General features: G+C 36.4%; 1 protein-coding gene across 1 annotated transcript in view; it reads left to right on the forward strand.

Moving 5' to 3' along the window:
- The window catches only part of LOC117333077 (clustered mitochondria protein homolog), a 48,974-nt gene that overhangs the window by 4,785 nt on the left and 16,199 nt on the right, over positions 1–27,990 (forward strand). The window contains exons 2-30 of the mRNA XM_033892203.1: positions 1,772–2,004; positions 6,468–6,639; positions 7,212–7,355; positions 8,882–8,994; positions 9,515–9,584; positions 9,986–10,070; positions 11,008–11,086; positions 11,611–11,761; positions 12,055–12,191; positions 12,428–12,519; positions 13,033–13,135; positions 13,556–13,768; positions 14,409–14,449; positions 14,639–14,693; positions 15,248–15,326; positions 17,347–17,452; positions 17,708–17,798; positions 19,192–19,375; positions 19,791–19,856; positions 20,083–20,144; positions 21,802–21,879; positions 22,051–22,121; positions 23,412–23,484; positions 23,757–23,918; positions 24,131–24,194; positions 25,270–25,360; positions 26,101–26,287; positions 26,933–27,124; positions 27,415–27,495. Coding sequence (XP_033748094.1) covers positions 1,772–2,004; positions 6,468–6,639; positions 7,212–7,355; positions 8,882–8,994; positions 9,515–9,584; positions 9,986–10,070; positions 11,008–11,086; positions 11,611–11,761; positions 12,055–12,191; positions 12,428–12,519; positions 13,033–13,135; positions 13,556–13,768; positions 14,409–14,449; positions 14,639–14,693; positions 15,248–15,326; positions 17,347–17,452; positions 17,708–17,798; positions 19,192–19,375; positions 19,791–19,856; positions 20,083–20,144; positions 21,802–21,879; positions 22,051–22,121; positions 23,412–23,484; positions 23,757–23,918; positions 24,131–24,194; positions 25,270–25,360; positions 26,101–26,287; positions 26,933–27,124; positions 27,415–27,495 — 3,275 coding nt within the window. The remainder of the gene's footprint in view (positions 1–1,771; positions 2,005–6,467; positions 6,640–7,211; positions 7,356–8,881; positions 8,995–9,514; positions 9,585–9,985; positions 10,071–11,007; positions 11,087–11,610; positions 11,762–12,054; positions 12,192–12,427; positions 12,520–13,032; positions 13,136–13,555; positions 13,769–14,408; positions 14,450–14,638; positions 14,694–15,247; positions 15,327–17,346; positions 17,453–17,707; positions 17,799–19,191; positions 19,376–19,790; positions 19,857–20,082; positions 20,145–21,801; positions 21,880–22,050; positions 22,122–23,411; positions 23,485–23,756; positions 23,919–24,130; positions 24,195–25,269; positions 25,361–26,100; positions 26,288–26,932; positions 27,125–27,414; positions 27,496–27,990) is intronic.

The raw sequence follows: 27,990 nt of genomic DNA on the forward strand, positions 1-27,990 counted from the left end.
ATCCTTATTTTCGCAAAGTCATTCCAGATGTACAAAGTACTTGTTTTTAAAGTGGCTTAAATGTGTACGTCATTTGCCTGCATTAGATCAGTGCAATTAGAATACCTTTTTAAAAATGAGGGCAAATATAAAATTAAGTTTTATTTGCCATAATATATATATATTTAACACAAAATACCCTTGGAAGTTATTAGGAAGTGAACAGACTGAGATATTGGGTGATGAATTGTAATTGTTTGGTTTACATAAATTATATTCCCAATCTTGTACACAATAGGTACAAGTAATGCTAATTCTTACCGGCATGTACATACTTGCATGAACATATGTTAACAGAAACACTGTTTAACTCCACAAAAACATGTTTTTGCCTCTGTTGCCACTTGTCACATCGCTTAAAACCAATAATAAAAACAAACTGTTTTCCCTCGATGATAATTTAAAATTAAATATTATTGTCTAAAAGGTAAGATAAATCATCAGTATCTTTTCAGTTTCAAAGAAAAAAGTGTTTTCTGAAAATTAAGAAAACTCTTCAGTGTCTTCTCAGTTTCAAAGAAGCTACTACTACCGTATATTGTCGTTAATTAAAATAGAAGGCACATGTTTTAATGTTTTGGTAGAAATAACATTACATGTATGCTTTTCTGTGTACTGAACACCTATTTTCATCACTTACTTTCAAAAACCTATTCCTAAGCTGGGGTAAGAGTTACATGTAACTTAGCTTTCTTACCCTTCATAAAACAATTATTCAGGGTAGGTGGTGGCTATCATAAACTCGATAAAACCAGGGTTTACTAGCTAATCAAAAATGACTTAGGGATCCAACTGAATGATGTAATTAATTTTTAATCATTGAATAATTATAAGAATTCAACAAAAGTGAGCAAAGCAGTAAGATCTTATGCTAGAAATTGATATAAGCAATTAGGTCATTTAACAAAAGTTATTGATGAAATATGACATAACCAGTTAGTACCAATGTAAAAGGAGCCGTCTGTTTTTAATGTCAGTATAATAATGATAGAAACTAGGTTGTGCTATTTGGAGGGCAACCATCTGATGTACTGTTGTGTTGAATGAGTGTGTACAGGTGGAATCGAGAATAGAGTGTGACTGCAGTCACGTCGTCCTAGCTACAAAAAGAACCCTTTAATTTCTGCTAGAAAAATAATAAATCACATCAGTGTAGTCTAATATGTCTATCTTTTTCAAAATCTTCAAGAAAAAATTTTAATGTGAAAAATATTAATTTCTAACTTGTAAAAAATAATGTAGTAAAAATACTATGGCAGAGTATATATACATATGAATGTGACAGTAAACATCCACTTGTATACAATATAAATGTATATCATGCCCAGTATCCTCACTATACAATAGCTAAATGTATATACTTAAAATCACTGTGCAGTGACTTCACCACCTTGTCCTTGAAAAGTAACACATATATGTGTAGACGGAAGTAGTTGAACCAGCATCTCATTAAAAGCTAGATCTGACTATCATAGGTCCTGATTTTGTGTGTAGAATTGTTGTGTTTTTGTTAGCTCAACTGGTCTTCCAAAGGAGGCTGGGGATTCGAAATTGTACAAATGGTGGGTCTGACCCCTCAATGGGTAGAGGGGCAGGGTCAAAAGTGGGCATTTGGGCTATATTGCTATGAATGACTTGGCTAAAACTATGCACTGAATATCATTAATATTTGATGACAGCAATCCCTGTTGTCTTTACTCTGTATTTGAATATGCCATATTTTGTGTTACAGTTAACATGAACGGAGGTACAGACAGCCCCCAAAGTGAACTATCAGATGACTGTCCATCCACAGAGAACAGCAGTCAGGAGGAAGGGGAGAGAACTACAGATGAGGACGAAAAGAAAACAGAGATCGATGAGAAAGGAGACAAAAAAAGCAATGATCAAGAAGTGGTTCTCATTCAGGACACAGGATTTGTGGTGAAGCTGTCAATCCCTGGAGGAGAGGACTTTGATCTGGCAGTATGTAAATCATTCCTTTTCATTTAAACTCTCCATTCCTAGAGGACAGGACTTTGATCCAGCAGTGTGTAAATTATCATTCAACTATCTTAAAAGTTCTGTATTAACATGCTGGCCAACTTTTAAAATTTCTGTAGTGGAAATTGCACACGTTAAATATTAAGTCTAAGAAAAGTACATTATAGACCCCATTTTGCATACTTGTACATAAAACTGCAGTTTCTCTTGATTTTCAATATTATCTAACAATAATTATAATCATGAACAATGAAAACATTTACCGATATATTTCAGTCTAAAGTTAGGGTCCAAATATAGAGAACCTCCCTCTGCCGTGATATCTCAGTCAGTCAGAGCACCAACCATGTATCCTCCGGTGAAGATTTGAGGTGCATGGTTTGAAGCTCCCTACCAATAATGCTCTGGATGGCATGAGGCAGGCTTTCCATATGTTGTTGAGTGAGGTAGTCACCAACTACTACAAGGAGGCTTCACCTCAAAATGACCCTGGCTGTTCATGTGGCGATAAACCCAACAAAAAACAAATAGTTTGAAGCATTCTATATGCCTGCCTACATAATGGAATGAATGATCTCCAATATACACGGCCAGATTTTATGGCTGAGATGTCTTTCACTTCGTGACATCATATAGATCTCATCTAATTGAACCCTTCAATTGTCTGTAGCTCATGATCATGTCCAATTACTGAGTATTGAAGTGGATTAAAACTTTGTCTGCAGCAAGCATGTGCTGCTTAAAATTCTCTAAAAAGCACTGAACAATTTTAATACATGTACAGACACACCTTACTCTGTGAATGTGAATGAAATCTTTATTTCTATGTGACTGCAGTTTTTGTTTCTATTGGAAACTGGTCAAAGGAGTCATGGATGGTATGTAATAAGCTTCAATATTTTTAGTGAGAAAACTACTAAATATCTAGGTTATTCAGGAGTTCCCATCACCACCAAGCAAAACCTTACTAGTAAATAAATGATTATATATTTGGTGGGCTAATCAAATTGCCCTAGATCCGTGGTCCATTGTCTGTCTGTCCATCCATCTGTTGTTCATCCGTAAACAATCCTTGTTATTGCTGTTTCTTGAGAAGTACTGGAAGAAAACTAGTAGATAAAAGAATTTTTACAACACAAAATTTCATAAAATTTGCTCAAGTACTGATGTAAGGCCACTGAGTCATGCAGGTATATCTTTTTAACTTACTGTAGTTATTGTTTTTTTCTGGATGAATTATAAATACTATACCAAAAATTGAAATCATGAAGATAAAAAATTAATTCTGGAGAAAATCCATTAGCTTAAGAAACTAGACTTAAAATTTGGGACTGTTTTGTACATGTCCTTATTAGTTATAGTACCTACCTGGGGCATGTACAAATGCTACATAAAATACTCTGTATTTTGTTGATTACAGTCTTAAATAATATACATGTAAATTTCTTTCTGTCTTCCCATGAGCATTGTTATGAAAAAGGAACTGGCAAAAAAATTATTTTCCTTAACACAGCTAATCTTGTGTCGTGTTTGTAAAAGTGAATCTGTTGGTGATGGCTTTAGCAGCCACTGTTAACAGCAGGCCAGGAGTATTTATCTGGTTGTGACCTTAGACCCCAGCTTAACCAGCTGCTAATCAGATAAGACTGTGGGGTGCATGTTGTAGCATTAAGTAGCTAGGATTATACACCAGGCCAGTTACTGCATACACAAGTGCTACTTTTAACCACATAAATTCAATGTGTATTTATATTTAAAATCAAGTTATTAAGATTAAGTAAACAATGATCTCTAGACTTCCATATGATGTTGAGATAGGATAAGTTGTAAAGTTTCCTCATCCTATGTCCGCTTTTTAAAATCTTCCAATAAAGATACAGAGACATGACTACCTATATATATGAAAGAACACATGTACACACACCAGAATGTTTAAAATACACGTCTCTTCTCTCCAGGTGATTCTGGTTTTAAAAAATCCATCTGAGGGTTTTTTCTAGTTGTGCAAATTTTAGAGCTACTGTATATATCCGACAATAAGCCCATACCTACAAGTTAAGGGTGGTCGGGTGGCACAGTGGTAACACACTTGCCTTTCACCTAGGCGGCCGGGGTTCGATTCACCGATCGGACGTGAAAAGGTATGGGGTCACCTGGCCGACCATATGGGTTTTCCCCTGGAACTCCGGTTTCCTCCCACAGTAAGACCCCTCACGCGCTTCCATCCGGGCCAACAAGCGTATTTAATATAAGTTGATATAACTTGTTTCGCAATTGTTGTAAAATAAATAAAGTTTACATTTACCTACAAGTTAGAAGGAATACCTATCTCTTGCAGTTTAGTAAGAATTCTTACAAATTATGTTTCGTTGCAAGATTAAACAACTGAAGTAATTTAACTGGCTACCATTTAGAGAGCATCATATCAAACAGTGACAGATCACTTTAAAATAAATATATTATTTCATTTGTGAAATCAGTGGAAATCTGTTCAATTATCTTTCCATTCCTTGAAAAGAGGAAAACAACTTCAGGGTATTTTAGACTCATACCGATGATTGATCACTTAATGAAAACATGTTAAAGTTTAGACATTTTGAACTGTTCACATTGTACATTTTACCTGTAACAGGCGAGCTAGCTCTATATTCACATTGTACATTTTACCTGTTACAGGTGAGCTATGTCTATGTTCACACTGTACATTTTACCTGTTACAGGTGAGCTATGTCTATATTCACATTGTACATTTTACATGTTACAGGTGAGCTATGTCTATGTTCACATTGTACATTTTACCTGTTACAGGTGAGCTATGTCTATGTTCACACTGTACATTTTACCTGTTACAGGTGAGCTATGTCTATATTCACATTGTACATTTTACATGTTACAGGTGAGCTATGTCTATGTTCACATTGTACATTTTACCTGTTACAGGTGAGCTATGTCTATATTCACATTGTACATTTTACATGTTACAGGTGAGCTATGTCTATGTTCACATTGTACATTTTACCTGTTACAGGTGATCTATGTCTATATTCACATTGTACATTTTACATGTTACAGGTGAGCTATGTCTATGTTCACATTGTACATTTTACCTGTAACAGGTGAGCTGGCTCTATATTCACATTGTACATTTTACCTGTTACAGGTGAGCTAGCTCTATGTTCACATTGTACATTTTACTTGTTACAGGTGAGCTGACTATGTTCACATTGTACATTTTACCTGTAACAGCAGTGATTTTTCAGCCTATATAAATAGGGTCGGGTACCGATCCCATTCCCAATGAGATTTCATTAAAAAAAATCCCAATTGTCCCGCTGAAATTCCAAAATAATTACCGATTTCAATTCTGGATATTTTGACCCGGTCGCTGTTTTTGCCATTAGTATACAAGTAATGTGCAAACGCTTGGGTGATCACGAATCTCCATAAAATGGCGGCCTCACATAATGGCAAGTACTACGCAAAGAAAATATGATTATCCGACAGCAAGGGCTCCAAAACCCTGACTGAACTATTTAAACCCAAAACACCAACACAGACGGCATTATCAGAACCCATAGTACATGCCAGTCCGCCTCCGATTGTCGAGACAAAGCCTGCTACGTCGGTATCTCCGCCACCTTGAGTCGCCGAGCCGGACACCGACTGTCTAGTCAACATAGGTCTTAATTTTGAGGGACCAGAACACTTGTCCGCAGAGGACCTCGGGTCTCTGATCCTCTTGTTCAAAAACAAAAAAGACAGACAAATACCCTTGTGAACACTGTCACAACAAAATGGAAAAAATTAAAATCCATTTAATTGTTTGTTTATTGTTTAACAGTACCCAACAATATCAAAATCAAAATTCTGCAATAGTGTTAAATAATCTTCCTCTTTACTTTCAGATAAATTTACAATTTTTCCCAAAAATATCATTTTCCACGTTAGATTTTTCCAATTTCCAGGAAAGTTATTTTTTCCCAAAATAGTCTGAAAGATCACTGAACAGGTGAGCTGACTATGTTCACACTGTACATTTTACCTGTTACAGGTGAGCTGGCTCTATGTTCACATTGTACATTTTACTTGTTACAGGTGAGCTGACTATGTTCACATTGTACATTTTACCTGTTACAGGTGAGCTATGTCTATGTTCACACTGTACATTTTACCTGTTACAGGTGAGCTAGCTCTATGTTCACATTGTACATTTTACCTGTTACAGGTGAGCTGGCTCTATATTCACATTGTACATTTTACCTGTAACAGGTGAGCTAGCTCTATGTTCACATTGTACATTTTACCTGTTACAGGTGAGCTATGTCTATGTTCACACTGTACATTTTACCTGTTACAGGTGAGCTGGCTCTATGTTCACATTGTACATTTTACCTGTTACAGGTGAGCTGGCTCTATGTTCACATTGTATATTTTATCTGTTACAGGTGAGCTCTATGGAGCTCGTACAGGAGATTCACCAGGTGCTGGTAGACAGAGAAGAGACTTGCCATCGTACATGCTTTTCACTACAGCTTGACAATGTCGCACTTGACAATTTTGCTGAGCTGAAATCCATTGAGGGCCTAAAGGAAGGATCCGTTGTGAAAGTTGTGGAAGGTAAGATGGGACTTCTCATCTCATGTTAATATGAGAAAAAAGGAAAAGTTTTGTTTTGAAACCTCATGAGGAAATTTAACTTATGTATATATGCCATAATGAAATAGACATTACTTCAAAACCCATTTGCTGTGTTTCTATGTCCTGACATTTGTACTCTTTATACCTAGGTACATTCTAACCTGTGTTTACAAGTGTATTCTGACATTTATGAGGTCAGTCAACCCAACCCCAGATGCTGGTAGTAGAAGCCATCATTTCTGCTTATAATGTTTTGTTATATAACATGTGATGATGTGTATGTTATTGTGTTCTTATCAGTGTACTGGTTCACTGAAAGAGAATTAGCTGTGATAGTAAATAACACCAACTCAACAAATGATCCTTTTCATGGCTGAGATACAGAAAATGTATTACATGTATTTTAATTTCAGACCACCTTTTTGATTTTTTCACAACAATCAGCATAATATACTATATTGAACGCTAATATTGTATCTAAATTAGAATTATAAAACAAATTTCAAAGATTTACCATGAAGGAAAAATTTGATTTAAAAATTAACTTGTAGAGCCCTATACTATCCGTGAGGCGAGAATCCACGTACGTCACATCCGCGATCTACTGAAGTCTGTGGATCCTTCAGACGCATACAATGGAGCAGACTGTTCATCCCTCTCCTTCCTCAACACTGTCACTGGGGGTGACATACTAGGTAAGCTGATTGGAGAGGCTGAGAGTATCGGCTTAAATCTTCGTTACATCTGTAACCTTAACGATTAATAATAGTGTGAAATGAAATATAATGTTAAAACTCTTACGGACAGCTCTTTATGTATTAACAACAATATTATGTTCAATGCCCAGTGAAGGTCACTTTATAGGTACCTTTAGTTTTTGAAAATGAACAAAAAGAAATTGATGTAATATATCCTCTATTTCACTGTATTTTGTTAATGCTGGTACAACAAATTTAATACTTACTCTGGAAGTGTATTGATTGTGACATTATTGCTACTTTCAAATCTTTTACAGGACATTCGGTCTGGTGAAATAGAAATGTTTACCAGACCGGACAAAATTTTACCAGACCAAAAAATATCCAAAGATAAAAATTCAAATCCCACTTCTATAAGGATTTAATTGAATAATGTATGTTATATTTCAGGATTGAATAAAGTTATGTTAGAGGTGTATGGGGGCATCAACCTAAATAGGTCTTGTGGCAAATTTATTATGAACTGCTTTGCAATTCATAAGATTTGTCTCAAGACCTATTGAGGATGATACCCCCATACACCTCAACATAACTTTATTCAATCCTTAAATTTTTTTTTTTTTTTATATTTTTGTATAATATTTTGTCCTTGACAAATAGGGACTTGTGCAAATCTACCACGGAACTTACCGAAATGTATGTCATCACTCTTCGTCTACATATGGTTATTACTTTCAGGATTTCTTTTGTGAACAAATTTAATAACGAATTAAGACGAATATTATTTTTAATGGAATTTATTTCATATAAATATGAGCACTTTTGAAAAGGAATTAAAAAATATAGTCCCCTACTTTTAGAATGACAAATGTATTCCTATGCCGGACTTGATAAAGTTCATTGAAAAATGACTTGAGTTTTGTGGTAGGTTCATCGAGTCTGAATTGAGTGGAAATATAAATATTCCCTTGAAAATGAAAACACCTTTAGTGATAGCAGTCTGATCAATGCATAGGACACATGTCATCACGCCGGAACGTCAAACCTCAGCCATTCCTCACGCCCATCACACCACTTATATATAATTAGCTAGGAACTTTCGCTCCCGCTTTTCCTAATACTGTTGTTTTGAGCGTGAATTGGAACTATCAGAACTTTTACGCTTTAAAGCCTTGCCCAGCAATGCACCGGGAACGTATTTCAATGGCGGAAACATCGCCCGGAAGTTATGATAGAAACTATAATAAACGGCCCGTATGGATTCCAGACCGGACATTCGGTCCTGCGATACTAATTACGAATCGGACCAACGACAGTTTTACCGGATATGTCCGTCGGCCCAATGTAGTTTGGCACGCACTGATGTTGTAGGGTCCTTCTGGTTCAGATATATTAAAATGGTGTCTCATTAGATGATATATAAATTGTCTCATTAGACAAAGCATTGGTACAACATCTTCATTTCTGTTTTCTCTGTTAATTTTCCCTTTCTTTTGATGTGAAAAGTTTTTGTATGTTTCCAGACAAGAAAAGAAACAAGCCAGACAGTGTTGATTGTACACCACCAGACTACATCATGCCTAATGCAAAGGAAAGACCTATTCTTCCCCTCCACCCAGGCATCAAGGAACTCAAGGTACTGTCCATATCCTCTTGAAAACATTCCTACAAACTTATTCACGAATGGTCGCTTAAGAAATTATATCTCTAAGTTGAAAACATACAATAAATACATTTTATCATGCATTTGACTTTTTGGACAACAGGATGTATGTTACTAAACTTAAAGTTCGTACTTCCCTATATACAGAGTTTATACAGAGTTATGTCCCTTGCATAAATTCCTGTTACAGAATTCAGACTATACAATTAAAATATCCCAGCAAAAGGAGTCCATGTTTGTCAGACAGGAACTACCAACTAAAGTGATTTCATTAACGCAGTAACATTTGATAGGGCACATTTTCTCCTGTGCCAACCATGCATAGAACATCTTAATTTATTGAAGTCCTACATCTATTTTACAGGATAAGCCCTTAATAAAGAGATTTGATTCTATAGACATCTTCTGTTACTACCGATTGGTGTTGTGTGACCTATTGAGATAAATCACTGCTGAATAAAATCAACATTCACAGAATTCGTTTGTTTTAAAGGGGCCGAATTGTATCAAAGTGCTAACATACAGTGGATGGAACCCTCCACCAGGCAACAGGAAAATGCATGGTATGTATATCAACAGAGGCTTCACTTTGTATCCTTATATGGATATATAATACAATTATAAATTTAAATGAGTAAATGCTTATATTTGATATAATCCTTTGAGTGAATGATTAGTTCGAATTTACATTATGCATTTCATTTTGTTTTAATTACCAGTTATAATGATGAATGGCCATAAAATGTGCTTCATTATTAAATTGTGTTCAGTTCTCTCAAATGTTCACAAGAAATGTAATGAAATTTAATAGTGAAACTCACCAGAAAATGTATTATACTTGTTATTTATATCTGATTGGCTGATAGATTTACGGGCTAGATCATATAAATCATATTCTTTTTAATGATGGAAATAAGAAAAATGTTTCTAAACTTGATCGTGAAATTGTCTTTCTTTCTTGTAGGTGATCTGCTGTACCTGTATGTTGTAACACTGGAGGAGAAGAAATATCACATCACTGCCTCCACAAGAGGTTTCTATGTAAATCAGTAAGTTTATCATGTGTCCTGCAAGGAACTACAGATGTGCTGTATCACTTGTAAAAAGCATGTCAGATTTACCATACAGTACCACTGTGTGGTTTGAGAAAAAATACCTATCAGACTTGACACAGGACTGTAGGGACATGCCTGGGTAATGATATGTCTACATGCAAGTCCCGAGTCCTGTGCTTGTTAGCTGTAGAGTCCTTTCTGCTGAAAGAATTTTCATGGGAATGGTCTGTGATGTTAACTTTTTTCCTAACTTGTAATTCAGACAAGTGAAACCACAATTTTGATAGTCCGACCATGATATTACTAGTCAAAATTTATAAATAGACTACTAAGATCTGGAATAAAGTCTCGCTCATTGAAAGTCTTCAGCACATGCCTTATCTTATGATAGGATATACATTGTGCAAAACGTATACAATTATTGATTTTTCCATTATTTTGGAGTAAAATTGCCACTTGTCAAGGCAGTCTTGTTAAATATTTTCAATACTAGGCTAATTAATCCAGACTTAAATTTACCAGTTGTGGGCATTGGACTTGTGCCTAACATCGCAGACTGTAGGAATCCTAAGATTTTCTAGAAATTGTTAAATTCAACACTACGGTCAATGTGTGCACATTGTTTTTAGCAATACAGTTGTCAAGGACTCATTGAAGTAAATTATAGATTGATCACTGTAAGCCTTTAGATATATTAGACTAAGCACGGAGATTCACTGGTAATCAGACATTGATTGACTTATTATGGAATTACATGATATTCATATGTTACTACTTTTGCGATAAGAATCTAAAAAAATCTTGGCTATCAAGAAAGTAAAGGGTTACAAGTATTAGTACCTGGTAATATCAGTGTTAAAGATAAGTGAAAAAAATGGAGCAGAAGTTATCATTTATTATACGATTAAACTCTTCTCTTTGTTCCTTTCAGATCAACAGATGAAGAATTTAACCCTAAAGCTGCTCAGCAGAAATTTTTATCACATTCTTTAATAGATCTACTAATCCAGGTAAGACTCTTCTAGTGAAAACCGATGAAGTGGGCAGGTGATGTCATACCTGCATTAGGACAAAATTTTGAGTTTGACTAGTCAAATTAATCTGAACTCTTATACCATCAAAAATAACCACCAAATCCCTGGAAGTCTCGGTTATTGTAAATGAAATGCTTAATCAGCATCAATGTCAGAGGTCGAAATAAGGATTATCAGGGAATTCCGCTGTGTGCATTGTTTTAAGAAACAATTTGTTGTAAATAAGATATTTCTGAGATCTATTAGAGTGTATGTTAACAGAACTACAGAAGTAGTTTAAGGTAATTTTTATTGTCGATTTAAATGAATCTTTGTTTCCATTTTACAGGAATTGTAGTATTTTTTGAACAAGCATGTATTTATGAATAGAACAATACAAGGTGATTTGTGTGAAACCCAGAGAAAACTGATGAAGTGGGCAGTTGATGCCATACCTTCTCATGTCGGAATGTAAAATCACACCATGGTCATCTCTGTTATTGTTGTGTTCTTATTTATAGGTTAGCCCAGCCTTTAAGAAAAACTTTGGTATACTGCTGAAGAAGCGAGCCCAGAAACATCCATTTGAGAGAGTGCCTACACCCTACCAGATCTACAGCTGGATGGCCCCCCAGCCCGACCACAATGTAGACTACATCCGAGCAGAAGATGGTAAGTTCTTGTTCCCAAGATAGCAAGAGATAATAATAAAATCAGACAGAAGAAATGAATTTTATTGAATAAAGATAAGGACTCTTATGTTAACAAATGAGTATTGATGATAACGGGGATCTGTCAAGTATCATATCATTAGTGCCTGGTTTTTCTCCATTTTTTTCAGGTATTGCATAGCTGAACACAGGAAAGAACATGTACTAATTTATTGAAGTGTATTATTTTAATGAATGCAAATTATGAATTTTCCTGCCTCTATTGAATACAATTGAAATGAATTCTGTTTTCAGCATTTTCCACACGACTAGGATATGAAGAACACATCCCTGGACAGACCCGTGAATGGAACGAGGAGGTACAGACAACACAGGAGCTGCCTCGTAAAACACTGCCCGACAGGCTGATCAGGGAAAGGGCAATATTCAAGGTGGGTAAGCTTACAAGCTTTACATAAGTCACCGTCATAGTGATGAGCAGTATAAAATAGGTCCCTGTAGATTTAGGATTTAAGAAATAATCTTCATACCCCACATTTATTTGACATTTTAGTCAATTAAAAACATGTGAAATGGAATATATTTTATTAGAAATAAGCAATTAATTAAATATCATTTGAAAGTCTTCAGTCTAAATGCTTGTTTAAATATGTGCTTTATTGTATAGGTACACAGTGATTTTGTTGGAGCGGCTACCCGTGGTGCTATGGCTGTTATTGACGGCAATGTTATGGCCATCAACCCTGGAGAGGAAGCAAAGTAAGATGATAGATGTTTTGTACTAATCTTAACAAAAGTCAAGTAATCTAACAGAAAAATCTATTGTAATGTAAGAGTTGTTCAATAATTACAGCCTGAAATATGTTTATTGCTTGTTAGGAGTTTAGGACAACTTCTAGAATCAACACAATTACTTCATTCTGAATTGAAATTTGTGTTTAATTCGCTTATTTATATAATTTTTGTAACAATTTATTGAAATGCCAAAACTTTGTAGCAGATTCTGAAAATATCAAAAGTTTATTAACAATGGCCCTATTTTGTCAAAATAATATAAAGATCCTGTGTAAAAGATCAGGCTTTTGTAGATAATTGCTTCTTATTTAAACTGAATACTGAAAGCCAAATGCTTGTTCACTTTGAATATATATGCTTATTCTCGTCAAATACAAAGTTATAGCTATTGGACAAAGCATTGTTTTATGGACCTCAAACTTTGATAATGTGTAATTGGATTATTGGTCTGACAGTAATAGTTACATTTCTCCACAGGATGCAGATGTTTATCTGGAACAACATATTCTTCAGTCTGGGATTTGATGTGCGAGACCACTATAAAGAGTTTGGTGGTGATGCTGCAGCTTATTCAGCCCCGGTAAGTTGTTTCTCTAATATGAAAAAAATGATAAATGTGAAAAAAATGAAAACCTTTTTGCCAGAAAAATATTTATTTTAGGAACAAGATTTACTGTTGCAATTTAGAATAATTTTCAGCTTTTTTGATACACAGGCATGTTTGTATTGCAAGGCAGTTCTTCACATCAATTTTTGTGGTACAGAAATTCTTATTCACTCGTATGTTTTTATTGCAAGAAAGTTCTTCACATCAATTTTTGTGGTAGAGAAATTCTTATTCACTCGTATGTTTGTATTGCAAGGAAGTTCTTCACATCAATTTTTGTGGTACAGAAATTCTTATTCACTCATATGTTTGTATTTTATTACTGGAGAAAGTATTCTGATTCATGAATGTTTGTAATATTAATTTTTATTCACTTTTATGTTTGTTTTACAGGGAAATGACCTACAGGGAGTGAAGGCATACTTTAACTTGGATCATGAAGGTCTCTACACACTGGGGACTGTAATCATTGATTACCGTGGCTACCGAATTACTGCTCAGTCCATCATACCTGGCATATTGGAGCGTGAACAAGAACAGTCTGTTGTCTATGGCTCCATAGATTTCGGCAAAACTATTGTCACCAATGAAAAATATCAAGAAATTGTAAGTGCAAGGCTATTATACTCTGATTGGTTCATTACAATTAAAAAAACCCACTTAGTTTGAGATGTAAAATTTAAGGAAATAATGGATTTAGTAAATGAATTTAAAAAAATGTTCTTCAATATTTGAATGTGAATATAATGTTGTTTGCGGTATAGTTATCGTGGTAATGCTATAGCGAAGCCTGTGTGTTGATAGACAGAATTTGGCTCCCAAAAATAAAATGTTTGCCCTCTTAAATCAGGTCTTGAAATAAATGGTCTAAGCATTAATCTTTCATTAGCTTTCCATTGAACAGCCATTTTGACTTGGATCTGTCACGGTCTCCATGGGTAGGATTACGGAGTCACAATGGCACGATATGGATGGCATATACAGTCCTTTAAATCACACATCTCTCAATTAATATTGTGGCATTGAATAATGTGGATATTCAGTATTGGTTACTTCAGGGTCAGGCCATGGACCAGAGAAAGCAAGGTTGTCATATTAATTCAATGTAGTATTTATGTAAAATCAAATAAAAGAAGAATTACAGATTTGGGGTTTCTTGTGAAATATAACGAATAACTGATAGTGTGTAAGAGATCTCAGAATTTATAACCGATTAACATAACTCAATCTGTGTGTATTGTTTCAGCTTAAAAAGACAGCAAGCCTATTAAAGGTCAGACCTCACAAGTAAGTTTTATCTGTAAAGTATATATGGGGATGGTAGTTTTGTAAATGTAATAAATACCAGTATTGAACTCATAAATGGTATTGGAGATAATTAAAGGATTGTTTTATTTGTAAGGTCAAGGTAATGTGTGGTTCAAAATTCATGCATTATTCAGAAAAAAAGGAATATGAATTTGAATTTACTTCCAGGGTTGTGAATGAAAAAGGAGAAGAAGTAGAACTGTTTACCTCATTAGAATGTAAAGTGAGTATCATATATATATGTAGAAATAACTGTAATTAGTATTAGGTGTTAGATTACATATTGTATAAGGTTCTCACAGCTAGGCTCCTCAGTGCGATGTACTATGCAAATGTTTATCTAGAACTGTTTGCTGTTATAAGACAGAACTAAGCAACTAGCAGTGTACTGACTAGATAAGCTGTCAGATAGCATACTAGCAGTGTACTGACTAAATAAGCTGTCAGGTGGCATACTAGCAATGTACCGAACTGAATAAGCTGTCAGGTGGCATACTAGCAATGTACCGACTGAATAAGCTGTCAGGAAGCATACTAGCAGTGTACGGACTAAATAAGATGTCGGGTACTTAGCATACTAGCAGTGTACTGACTGAATAAGCCATTAAGTAGTATATAAGCAGTGTATTGACTGAATAAGCTGTCAAGTAGTGTACAAACATTATGCTGACTCAGATGACCGTAAGTGGCATACAAGGAACTAAATAATGCATAAAGATTAAAGTGAACTTGAGTTACCTTGAAATGCTTTAATCAGTTTCCTTTGTTCGATATCAGGGAATCATTGGAAATGACCGTCGCTACTATGTCCTGGACTTACTACGTACATCTCCCCCGGACGTCAACTTCTTACCAAGTAAGTGAAGAGCTTACGTTGACAAAACACTTCATCAAGACCTAGCAATAGGCATTGTATTTTAGGCGGTAAACCAGTAACTTTTGGAGAGTCATACCAAAACATTTCTGTAACAACGTGCCCTGTTTATCAATTTTCTTGGCTAATAACATGCATCTTGAATAACCCTGTACATTGACTGCCCTCTAGTATAACCCTGTACATTGACTGCCCTTCTAGTATAACCCTGTAAATTGACTGTCCTTCTAGTATAACCCTGTACATTGACTGCCCTTCTAGTATAACCCTGTACATTGATTGCCCTCTAGTATAACCCTGTACATCGACTGCCCTTCTAGTATAACCCTGTACATTGACTGTCCTCTAGTATAACCCTGTACATTGACTGCCCTTCTAGTATTACCCTGTACATTGACTACCCTTCTAGTATAACCCTGTACATTGACTGTCCTCTAGTATAACCCTGTACATTGACTGTCCTCTAGTATAACCCTGTACATTGACTGTCCTCTAGTATAACCCTGTACATTGACTGTCCTCTAGTATAACCCTGTACATTGACTGCCCTTCTAGTATAACCCTGTACATTGACTGTCCTTCTAGTATAACCCTGTACATTGACTGTCCTCTAGTATAACCCTGTACATTGACTGTCCTTCTAGTATAACCGTGTACATTGACTGCCCTCTAGTATAACCCTGTACATTGACTGTCCTTCTAGTATAACCGTGTACATTGACTGCCCTCTAGTATAACCCTGTACATTGACTGCCCTTCTAGTGTAACCCTGTACATTGACTGTCCTCTAGTATAACCCTGTACATTGACTGTCCTTCTAGTGTAACCCTGTACATTGACTGTCCTCTAGTATAACCCTGTACATTGACTGCCCTTCTAGTGTAACCCTGTACATTGACTGTCCTTCTAGTATAACCCTGTACATTGACTGTCCTCTAGTATAACCCTGTACATCGACTGCCCTTCTAGTGTAACCCTGTACATTGACTGTCCTAGTATAACCCTGTACATTGACTGCCCTTCTAGTATAACCCTGTACATCGACTGCCCTTCTAGTATAACCCTGTACATTGATTGCCCTTCTAGTATTACCCTGTACATTGACTGCCCTTCTAGTATAACCCTGTACATTGACTGTCCTCTAGTATAACCGTGTACATCGACTGTCCTTCTAGTATAACCCTGTACATTGACTGCCCTCTAGTATTACCCTGTACATTGACTGTCCTCTAGTATTACCCTGGACATTGACTGTCCTCTAGTATAACCCTGTACATTGACTGTCCTCTAGTATAATCCTGTACATTGACTGTCCTCTAGTATAACCCTGTACATTGACTGTCCTCTAGTATAACCCTGTACATTGATTGTCCTTCTAGTATAACCCTGTACATTGACTGTCCTTCTAGTATAACCCTGTACATTGACTGTCCTCTAGTATAACCCTGTACATTGACTGCCCTTCTAGTATAATCCTGTACATCGACTGCCATTCTAGTATAACCCTGTACATTGACTGTCCTCTAGTGTAACCCTGTACATTGACTGTCCTTCTAGTATAACCCTGTACATTGATTGCCCTCTAGTATAACCCTGTACATTTACTGCCCTCTAGTATAACCCTGTACATCGACTGCCCTTCTAGTATAACCCTGTACATCAACTGCCTTCTAGCATAACCCTGTACATTGACTGTCCTTCTAGTATAACCCTGTACATTGACTGTCCTCTAGTATAACCCTGTACATCGACTGTCCTCTAGTATAACCGTGTACATTGACTGTCCTCTAGTATAACCCTGTACATTGACTGTCCTTCTAGTATAACCGTGTACATCGACTGCCCTTCTAGTATAACCCTGTACATTGACTGTCCTCTAGTATAACCCTCTACATCGACTGCCCTTCTAGTATAACCCTGTACATTGACTGCCTTTCTAACCCTGTATGTACAACTTGTATAATGGTGAAGATTCTTGTTTGACTTTTTGGTTTCTTTGTAGTTGACCTGGAGGAATTGAGTGCTGTAATGCAAGATCATGGATTCCCAAGAGAACACCGACATCGTCTATCATGCTTACGACAAGAACTTGTGGAGGCGTTTGTTGAGTATGTTAATTGTCAAACAAATTTCATTAGACTCGTTCAAACAAGACTTTAGATAGTATGTAGACAATGTAAGAATTTGTTTAAATATTCAATTTTTCAAATATAACATTGTTGCAAAAATGGGAGAACTAATTGTTTGTTTTGAGAATATTTTCTCAAACAAGTAATTTAAAAGTAAACAAATTTCTATGGATAATAAGGCTATTCCTTACTATATTTTGGTAATTGTATGAATGCCATGTTTCCTGTTTTTAGAGCCAAATATGTTACATTTGTGAGACATGCCGCAATCAACTACCAACACCTACAAATGAAGAGACAAGGCAAGGTCCAGTCAGATGCCAAGGTAACACCCACGGTGGACTACTGTAGTACTGTCCTAATGTCAGATATATCTAATTATAAGGTAACACCCACGGTGGACTACTGTAGTACTGTCCTAATGTCAGATATGTCTAATTATAAGGTAACACCCACGGTGGACTTACTGTAGTACTGTCCTAATGTCAGATATATCTAATTATAAGGTAACACCCACGGTGGACTACTGTAGTACTGTCCTAATGTCAGATATGTCTAATTATAAGGTAACACCCACGGTGGACTTACTGTAGTACTGTCCTAATGTCAGATATGTCTAATTATAAGGTAACACCCACGGTGGACTACTGTAGTACTGTCCTAATGTCAGATATGTCTAATTATAAGGTAACATCCATGGTGGACTACTGTAGTACTGTCCTAATGTCAGATACGTCTAATTATAAGGTAACACCCACATTGAGGCTACTGTAGTACTGTCCTAATGTCAGATATGTCTAATTATAAGGTAACACCCACGGTGGACTACTGTAGTACTGTCCTAATGTCAGATACGTCTAATTATAAGGTAACACCCACGGTGGACTACTGTAGTACTGTCCTAATGTCAGATACGTCTAATTATAAGGTAACACCCACGGTGGACTACTGTAGTACTGTCCTAATGTCAGATATGTCTAATTATAAGGTAACACCTACAGTGAGGCTACTGTAGTACTGTCCTAATGTCAGATATGTCTAATTATAAGGTAACACCCACAGTGGACTACTGTCCTAATGTCAGATATGTCTAATTATAAGGTAACACACACGGTGGACTACTGTAGTACTGTCCTAATGTCAGATATGTCTAATTATAAGGTAACACCCACGGTGGACTACTGTAGTACTGTCCTAATGTCAGATATGTCTAATTATAAGGTAACACCCACGGTGGACTACTGTAGTACTGTCCTAATGTCAGATATGTCTAATCATAAGGTAACACCCACGGTGGACTACTGTAATACTGTCCTAATGTCAGATATGTCTAATTATAAGGTAACACCCGCGGTGGACTACTGTAGTACTGTCCTAATGTCAGATATGTCTTATCATACTGTCATGGGTGCCCAGGCCACAGTTTCAATATTTTTAACGTAAGAAAATTCCTGATTTCCATAGGAAAACATTACAGATTGAAGGAAAGTTCCTTAATACAATAATGTTTTTCTATATGGAAAATTTTAAGTTAGGAATTTCAATTCTTTAAAGACAGTTGATTAACTTAGGATCAGGGGTATCTAACTCATGATCGGGTAGATCTTTTTGTTTTGTGAACGGAGTAAATATTTGATTCTAAACTAATTTGTTTTCTATCATGTTACAGCATTATTGTATGGTGACAAGTCTCATAATTTGTGGATTTTTATTCTTAGGCTGCAAAGGCTGCGCTAACCAACGGCCATTGTGAGGAAGAGGAAGACAAGGCACTGGATGAGAAGAAAGAGAATGTAGTTACAGAGGAGGACAAGAAGTTGGTGGAAGTTTTAACAAACTCGGACCAGGCTGAGCAGGCTGATCAGGTCGCTCAAATTATGCCAGGCATCGACGTAAAAACTTGTAAGTTTTCTAGCTGGTCATACTGTTGAAGCTTATATAATAATATTCATTAAAAAAATTGAGCAAATAACTCCTATAGGGTGAACACAAACTTTTACAGCAACATTACATGTAATTGATTATGAAACATCTTTTTAAGGCTGGAAATAAGTTTTAAAACTTCCATTGTGTTGACAGTTATATTGATATAATGATATATCATTCCCAATATATTGTGAAATGCCAAGTTTTGAAAAATTGAAATCTGTGATAACTTGGGGAAAAGTGCAAGGTAGTTTATGTTTTAACCAAATCACATCTGTACACAATGTAGATGTGTGTGATTTACCCAGTTTAGATACTATACTACCAGTTTAACCAAATTTTTGAATTTTTGAAAGAAAATAAATAAAAATAAGAATATTATATATTACAGTGGAGGAGGACACAAAGGATGTTGTAAAGAAAGCTGCTAAACTTGTCAACTCACTTAGTGATACAGGTACGTACTACAGCTAACCTGTCAACTCACTTAGTGATACAGGTACGTACTACAGCTAACCTGCTGTAGAACTCCACATAGGTTACATGGCTACAAGTAAAACATCAGGTAAATTACGCTATAATTTAACTTTGGGTATTTTCTTTTATTTACGTTTCAAACAAACAAGAATTACAGTTAAGAAGTATAATTCAGATTGCTTTAATATTTTCTTGTTTGATTTCAGAGTTTAACATCACATTCAACCCTGATGTTTACCAAGCTCACGTGAAGCATGCCAATCCAGAAGTAAGTTTATATTGTAATAACAGTCAGGTTTTCCTGAGGCGTGTTCAGGATGACGAGCGCTCGCGAGGGAAAGTGGGCACTCTCTTCTAAACAGATATGTACATGCGAGTGGTCGCGTGCGCACACGTTCCAACTCACCGATCAGTTCGCCAGAAATACTAAGACGGCATCCAATGTAATGGACATGGGAGAAACCGACTTTAAAAGTGATGTCAGGAGCTTATCATACACGTTTTTTGTGACCGACCAAATCAGTGGCCGCTGTCATTCTGGGAAGAAGAATTTGCTGTCGAAAATAACAACAATCATGCGCTATAATTCTTTTTTTCCACTGGAAAAATAACACAAACACATTACCATGTACTTGACACTATTTACATAAAATAGAGGCTGCCATTTTGAATGCAATCGCAAGTGCACTCTACTGCTCAAGATCGCAGATTTATACGCCATCCTGAACACGCCTATGGTGTTACGATATATATCTATCAAAAGACAGGCATTGTGAACTTTTTGATTTAATTACCATATTTATCCTCAAATAAGCCCTCTCCCCTAGTGTAAAGGTTGAGTACCGTATTTATCCTCAGACAAGCCCCCTTCCCTAGTGTAAAGGTTTAGTACCGTATTTATCCTCAAATAAGCCCCTTCGCTGGTGGAAAGGTTTAGTACTGTATTTATCCTCAAATAAGCCCTCTCCCCTAGTGTAAAGGTTTAGTACTATATTTATCCTCAAATAAGCCCCCTCCCCTAGTGTAAAGGTTTAGTACCGTATTTATCCTCAAATAAGCCCTCTCCCCTAGTGTAAAGGTTTAGTACCGTATTTATCCTCAAATAAGCCCCCTCCCCTAGTGTAAAGGTTTAGTACCGTATTTATCCTCAAATAAGCCCCCTCCCCTAGTGTAAAGGTTTAGTACCGTATTTATCCTCAAATAAGCCCTCTCCCCTAGAGTAAAGGTTTAGTACCGATTTATCCTCAAATAAGCCCCCTCCCTTAGTGTAAAGGTTTAGTACCGTATTTATCCTCAAATAAGCCCTCTCCCCTAGTGTAAAAGTTTAGTACTGTATTTATCCTCAAATAAGCCCCCTCCCCTAGTGTAAAGGTTTATTACTGTATTTATCCTCAAATAAGCCCTCTCCCCTAGTGTGAAGGTTTAGTACCGTATTTATCCTCAAATAAGCCCCCTCCCCTAGTGTAAAGGTTTATTACTGTATTTATCTTCAAATAAGCCCTCTCCCCTTGTGTAAAGGTTTAGTACTGTATTTATCCTCAAATAAGCCCCCTCCCCCTAGTGTAAAGGTTTGGTACTGTATTTATCCTCAAGTAAGCCTTCTCCCCTAGTGTAAAAGTTTAGTACTGTATTTATCTTCAAATAAGCCCTCTTCCCTTGTGTAAAGGTTTAGTACTGTATTTATGCTCAAATAAGCCCCCTCCCCAAGTGTAATAGTATAGCATTAAAGTATGGGGAATACTAATTTGTTCTTTGCACTTCTAGACTTACCTTTTTGAAATTGACAATTCTACATAAATACGGAATGTGTGTTCTTTGTAGACAGGGACTTATTTACAGATAAATATGGTATAACATTATTCCAATCTGAAATAAATGTGGCAAAATGTGTTCTTGACTATATACAACTGTGTTGTGTTCTTCAGAGTGAAAATATGCGTCGGGAGAAACAGATAGTAAAGGATGCTGCCGAATTCCTGGTTGTGTACCAGATCCCTTCTCTGGTGAGTAGACTGTAGTAGACACAGCAATCCTGCTCAGTTTACTGGGATATTTAACTTTTGTCTTGTATGATAGTTTAAAAGTGATATATTGCAGTATCTTAAAATCATCTCAGCAGGCCTAGATGATCCTTACTTTGGATTGCTAAAGATATATTTGTCATACGTTTGTAGATCAGTGATTGTATGGATCACAGCTCATCACCTATCGATGGATCAACACTCACAGAGGCTATGCACACCAAGTAAGTGTTTCACCTGATTATGTATATTACTGCAGTGTAGGTCCGTAGGATTTAAAAAGTTCACTGGCAGCAATCTACAGACATAATTAATACGCTTCCACTATGTTTTCCCCAGCTTAATACATTTTAACAGACTAAAGACTTCATTGTAGGTAGTTTGGTTAACCTCACAAGGAAGTGACAATTTATTGATTGTCTCACCATTGATTAACATTCCAAATGACTTTTTATGCTGCCAACATGAGTGGAGATCATCAATTGATTTCCTAACATCCAAACTCTTAACTAGGTTAATGTTTATCCCAACTCTTAACTTGATTAATGTTTATCCCAAATCTTAACTAGGTTAATGTTTATTCCAACTCTTAACTTTGTTAAAGTTTATCCCAACTCTTAACTTGGTTAATGTTTATCCCAACATTTAACTTGGTTAAAGTTTATCTAAACATTTAACTTGGTTAATGTTTATCCCAACATTTAACTTGGTTAATGTTTATCCAAACTCTTAACTTGATTCATGTTTATCCCAACTCTTAACTTGGTTAAAGTTTATCCCAACATTTAACTTGGTTATGTTTATCCCAAAACTTGACTTGGTTAATGTTTATCCCAACACTTTACTAGGTTAATGTTTATTCCAAATCTTAACTTGATTCATGTTTATCCCAACTCTTAACTTGGTTAATGTTTATCCCAACTCTTAACTTGGTTAATGTTTATTCCAACTCTTAACTTGGTTAATGTTTATCCCAGCATTTAACTTGGCTAATGTATATCCCACTACTTGACTTTGTTAATGTTCATCTCAACACTTGACTTGGTCGATGTATATCCCAACACTTAACTTGGTTGAGGTATATCCCATCACTTAACTTGGTTAATGTTTATTCCAACTCTTAACTTGACTAATGTATATCCCACTACTTGACTTGGGTAATGTTCATCTTAACACTTGACTTGGTCGATGTATATCCCAACACTTAACTTGGTTGAGGTATATCCCTTCACTTAACTAGGTTAATGTTTTATCCCAGCACTTACAGATGTAACTTGGTTAATGTTTATCCCAACACTTAACTTTTTCAATGTTTATGTAAACATCCATTTTGAGATGAATTCATCAAGTGTTCTGCATTACTGCCTGAAAGTATATTATCATGACCTACATTTTCTACCTAAATGTCTTTGGCATTACTTTGAAATTACTAGGTAGATGCATTTCAATAAAAGTATATTTGATATGTTAGCAAAGCATTTCTCATATTGAATGTTAAACACTTGTCTTTTCAGAGGCATCAATATGAGATACCTGGGAAAAGTGGCCGAGATGTTGACAAAGTATCCAATTCTTTCTTATGTTTATGTAAGTACCAAAAGTTTGATATGTACCCAAGTATGGGTATTAACAGATTAAATTTTTCAAGAATCTACCATAAATTAAAAGATGGAGTCATGATGATGCATGAATAAATCTTTGGGCAGTTGCTCAATATACAGTTTAATGTACCTGGCAATATGTAGTATGTAATAGGTCTTTGTTACACTTGTCTCTGTGGAAATCAGAATATGCAATATTCCTTTACACTGTCACTGTGGAAATCAGAATGTGCAATATTGCTGACATTTATTCTGCAGACTATTGCTGTAGGAGAGCTGATCACACGGGCTGTCAAACACCTGTTTAAAACCTACATGCAGGGAGTTGACATGATGAGTCTGTCCTCTGCTGTCAGTCACTTCCTCAACTGCTTCCTTGGATCCTACACAGCACCTCACGCTCAACTCACTGCTGAAGAGGTACGGATATTATCTGAAATACAACCAACATAGACACAACTCCATTTATTTTATAGACTTTTAAGACTATAACAAAGTGGGATAAGCTACAGGATGTCATGTTTGAAACTGACAGTCTGTATAGGTTTTCTCAAATCCGGAAATTATTGTTATTAGAAATTAAATCAAGCTGGTAAAAATGAGATAAGTCTCATGGTGATGTGGTCATTCAGTTACAGGGCAAGAAAGCCAGACGGAAGAATATCAAAAAGAACAAAGCTGCAATCTTCAGTATGGGTAAGCCTTTTATTTTTTGTAGATTTAAGAGGAAAGAGCAGGCAGGTTAAAAGTCTTTTCAATTCTAAGTTGAAAGCAGGGCCTGAACTTGTTAAAAAAATCGCAGCAAGTGAAAGTTTACATTATAGGTCAAAATTTGTTATCTAGATTTGATTCCTGGACCAAGTAAAAGTTCAATGGTGTAAAGTGAAGAAAGTGTCCAGGGGGATAGTCTGTTAGAGGCGACAAGGCCCAATAGGATAGCGGGGTAGTCTGTTAGAGGCGACAAGGTCCAATAGGATAGCGGGATAGTCTGTTAGAGGCGACAAGGTCCAATAGGATAGCGGGATAGTCTGTTGGAGGCGACAAGGTCCAATAGGATATCGGGATAGTCTGTTACAGGCGACATGGTCCAATAGGATAGCGGGATAGTCTGTTAGAGGCGACAAGGTCCAATAGGATAGCGGGATAGTCTGTTAGAGGCGACAAGGTCCAATAGGATAGCGGGATAGTCTGTTACAGGCGACAAGGTCCAATAGGATAGTGGGATAGTCTGTTCGAGGCGACAAGGTCCAATAGGATAGCGGGATAGTTTGTTACAGGCGACAAGGTCCAATAGGATAGTGGGGTAGTCTGTTAGAGGCGACAAGGTCCAATAGGATAGCGGGATAGTCTGTTAGAGGTGACAAGGTCCAATAGGATAGCGGGATAGTCTGTTAGAGGCGACAAGGTCCAATAGGATAGCGGGATAGTCTGTTACAGGCGACATGGTCCAATAGGATAGCGGGATAGTCTGTTAGAGGCGACAAGGTCCAATAGGATAGCGGGATAGTCTGTTACAGGCGACAAGGTCCAATAGGATAGTGGGATAGTCTGCTAGAGGCGACAAGGTCCAATAGGATAGCGGGATAGGCTGTTCAAGGCGACAAGGTCCAATAGGATAGCTAAATAAAACTACTCTCTGTAAGTACAGTTAAAGGGATGCTTGTATCAAGGGGATTACAGATATGACGGACAGAAGAAATAGTCAACATAAGGTTAGCAGGTTAATACAGCACTGAACTGTTTAGTTAACTGTATGTTTGTTTTGTTGCAGACAATGTGGAATGGGTTTCAGAGACCCCAAAAACAATGTGGAAAAAGATTGTAGATGAAGTGAAAGACTACTTCTACTTCAAACTGGATTGGTAAGTCTCACTCACAGAGTATTCCACATGGCTGTCTGACAAATGTAACAGTGTCCTATAATCTCATCAAAACAAAAAACACAAATCTTAGATGTTTTGCATCTCTTTAAATAGATATTACAGTACAACATCAGTTGTGATTCCAAATTCAAACATTTGGTCACCTGCCGACTGTGTGGGTTTTCTTAAGGTACTCTGGGGCTGCGGTGGCCGAGTGGTTAAGGTGTACCGACACTTTAACACTAGCCTTCCACCACTGGGTTGCGAGTTCGAAACCTACGTGGGGCAGTTGCCAGGTACTGACCGTAGGCTGGTGGTTTTTCTCCGGGTACTCCGGCTTTCCTCCACCTCCAAAACCTGGCACGTCCTTAAATGACCCTGGCTGTTAATAGGACGTTAAACAAAAACAAAACAAAACAAATCCTCCCACAGCAAGAACCCTGGAGTGCTTCCGTTGAGTGTTTAATATATTTAAGCCAATATATTAAACTTATTTTGCAATTTTTGTAAAATGATTTTGATATAGTTTTATAGATGAAAATACAAAAATATGGAAGTGATACTTAGTGTTTTATTTCGAAGATTATTGATGCATCTTTGATCTATACGACATGTTAAATGTCATAAATCCTTCTTTAACTTGGAAATAATCCAGTAAGTGCTAAGCACAAGATCAGCAGAATTGAGGATAATTTACCTCGGTGTAATCAGTGCTGTAACCTATTGTTATGTGTTGTTAGTGATTCTGTTGATGGCGCCATGGAGAAGTACGGCCTACAGAGAGTGTCCATGCTGAGAGAGGTGTGTCGCAGCTGTGGTATACAGATCCTCTTACGCGAGTACAACATGGAGTCCCGGAACAAACAAGTCTTCTACGAGGATGACATAGTCAACATCTTCCCACTAGTCAAACATATCCATCCAAAGGTAGGCCTTGGCTGGCTTAATAAAACAATATTTAGATTAATTTTCAGTGTCTTTTCAGTGTCTTTAACAATGTCAACAATTTATCCTGGATGTAGTTAGCATTTGTTAAATTTTATTGGTGTTCAAAGTGTCATCCTTCGGTAATGTCCAACATTTCATCTGTAATAGATACAGATATGTTTAGAAGTTATGCAGAGTTAATCAAACACTCATTAATTAGTGATAGAATGTCGACATTTTGCAAGAAAGTTATTTCAAAACTTTGAGATGCCTTGGACTTTGACTATAGGTTATTCAAGTAAAATATATATCCAACTGGAGGAATCCAAAAATAAAGAAATTCTACACATGGTTGATGCTGATGAAAATGTAGCCTATCATGTAGTACTGTTTGATTAAAGTCATTTCTGTTTGTGGTCCCTATTTCACAGACCTGGATTCCTCCTGTTGGATAGATATTTTATTTGAATAGCCCTAACTTTTGTGTACAATTAGAGGCCATGCCACGTCTAATTAAATACTCTGAGAAATCCATGATCTGTGTGAGAAATCCATGATCTGTGTGAGAAATCCATGATCTGTGTGAGGGGGAAAAGTGACTGTAAAAATGCCACAATATAAACAATGTAATTTGATGTCTTACAGGCCTCTGACGCGTACCACTTTTTCACAAGTGGCCAGGCTAAGATACAACAAGGTCTGCTGAAGGAAGGATATGATCTGATCAGTGAAGCATTGAACCTCCTCAACAATGTGTATGGGGCCATGCACCCTGAAGTGGCTGCTTGTCTTCGTCTCATGGCCAGACTCAACTACATCCTTGGTGACTATGGCGAGGTGGGTAAAAGTTGGTGTTAGGTGTAATCATTTGTAACCTACAAAGATTACCATTCTTATACTTTAGAATATTTATGATAGATCTGAACTCTCAAATCCCATATCTGAAAGTCTGAACAAGTTACATGGAGCGGTTCTAATATGAGGTGCTTTACTGTTTGTACAATGCCATTTTTGAAAATGGTCTCTTCAACATGACATGAAATATTAACTTAGAAATAAAATGAAGAAACAAGGGCTGTGATCATTCTTATCATGGAAATCATGTTCATTCTCGACTTATTCCACAGGCACTGTCGTATCAGCAGAGAGCGGTACTTATGAGTGAACGAGTACAGGGGCTGGACCATCCTAACACAATCACAGAATATGTAAGTTATGTAAAAGTGTAGGTTATATAGCTGTTATTGCATGGAATATTGTCACAGGCTTATTGTGTTCTGTCAGATTGAAATATCATATCACTTTATAGTGCTGTCAGAATGAAAATGTCACATCACTTTATAGTGCTGTCAGATTGAAATATCACATCACTTTATAGTGCTGTCAGAATGAAAATGTCACATCACTTTATAGTGCTGTCAGATTGAAATATCACATCACTTTATAGTGCTGTCAGAATGAAAATGTCACATCACTATATAGTGCTGTCAGAATGAAAATGTCACATCATTTTATAGTGCTGTCAGGATGAAATTTTCATCACTTTATAGTTCTTCTAGAATGAATTGTTACAACACTTAGTAGTAATAAAAAAAGAAATGTCAATCATTTTATAGTGCTGTCAGAGTAAAATGTTTCATCATTTTATAGTGCTTTTAGAATGAAATGTCAATCATTTTTAGCCCACCATCATCAGATGGTGG

This window comes from Pecten maximus, chromosome 8, assembly GCF_902652985.1.
Source record: "Pecten maximus chromosome 8, xPecMax1.1, whole genome shotgun sequence".
NCBI lineage: Eukaryota > Metazoa > Mollusca > Bivalvia > Pectinida > Pectinidae > Pecten > Pecten maximus.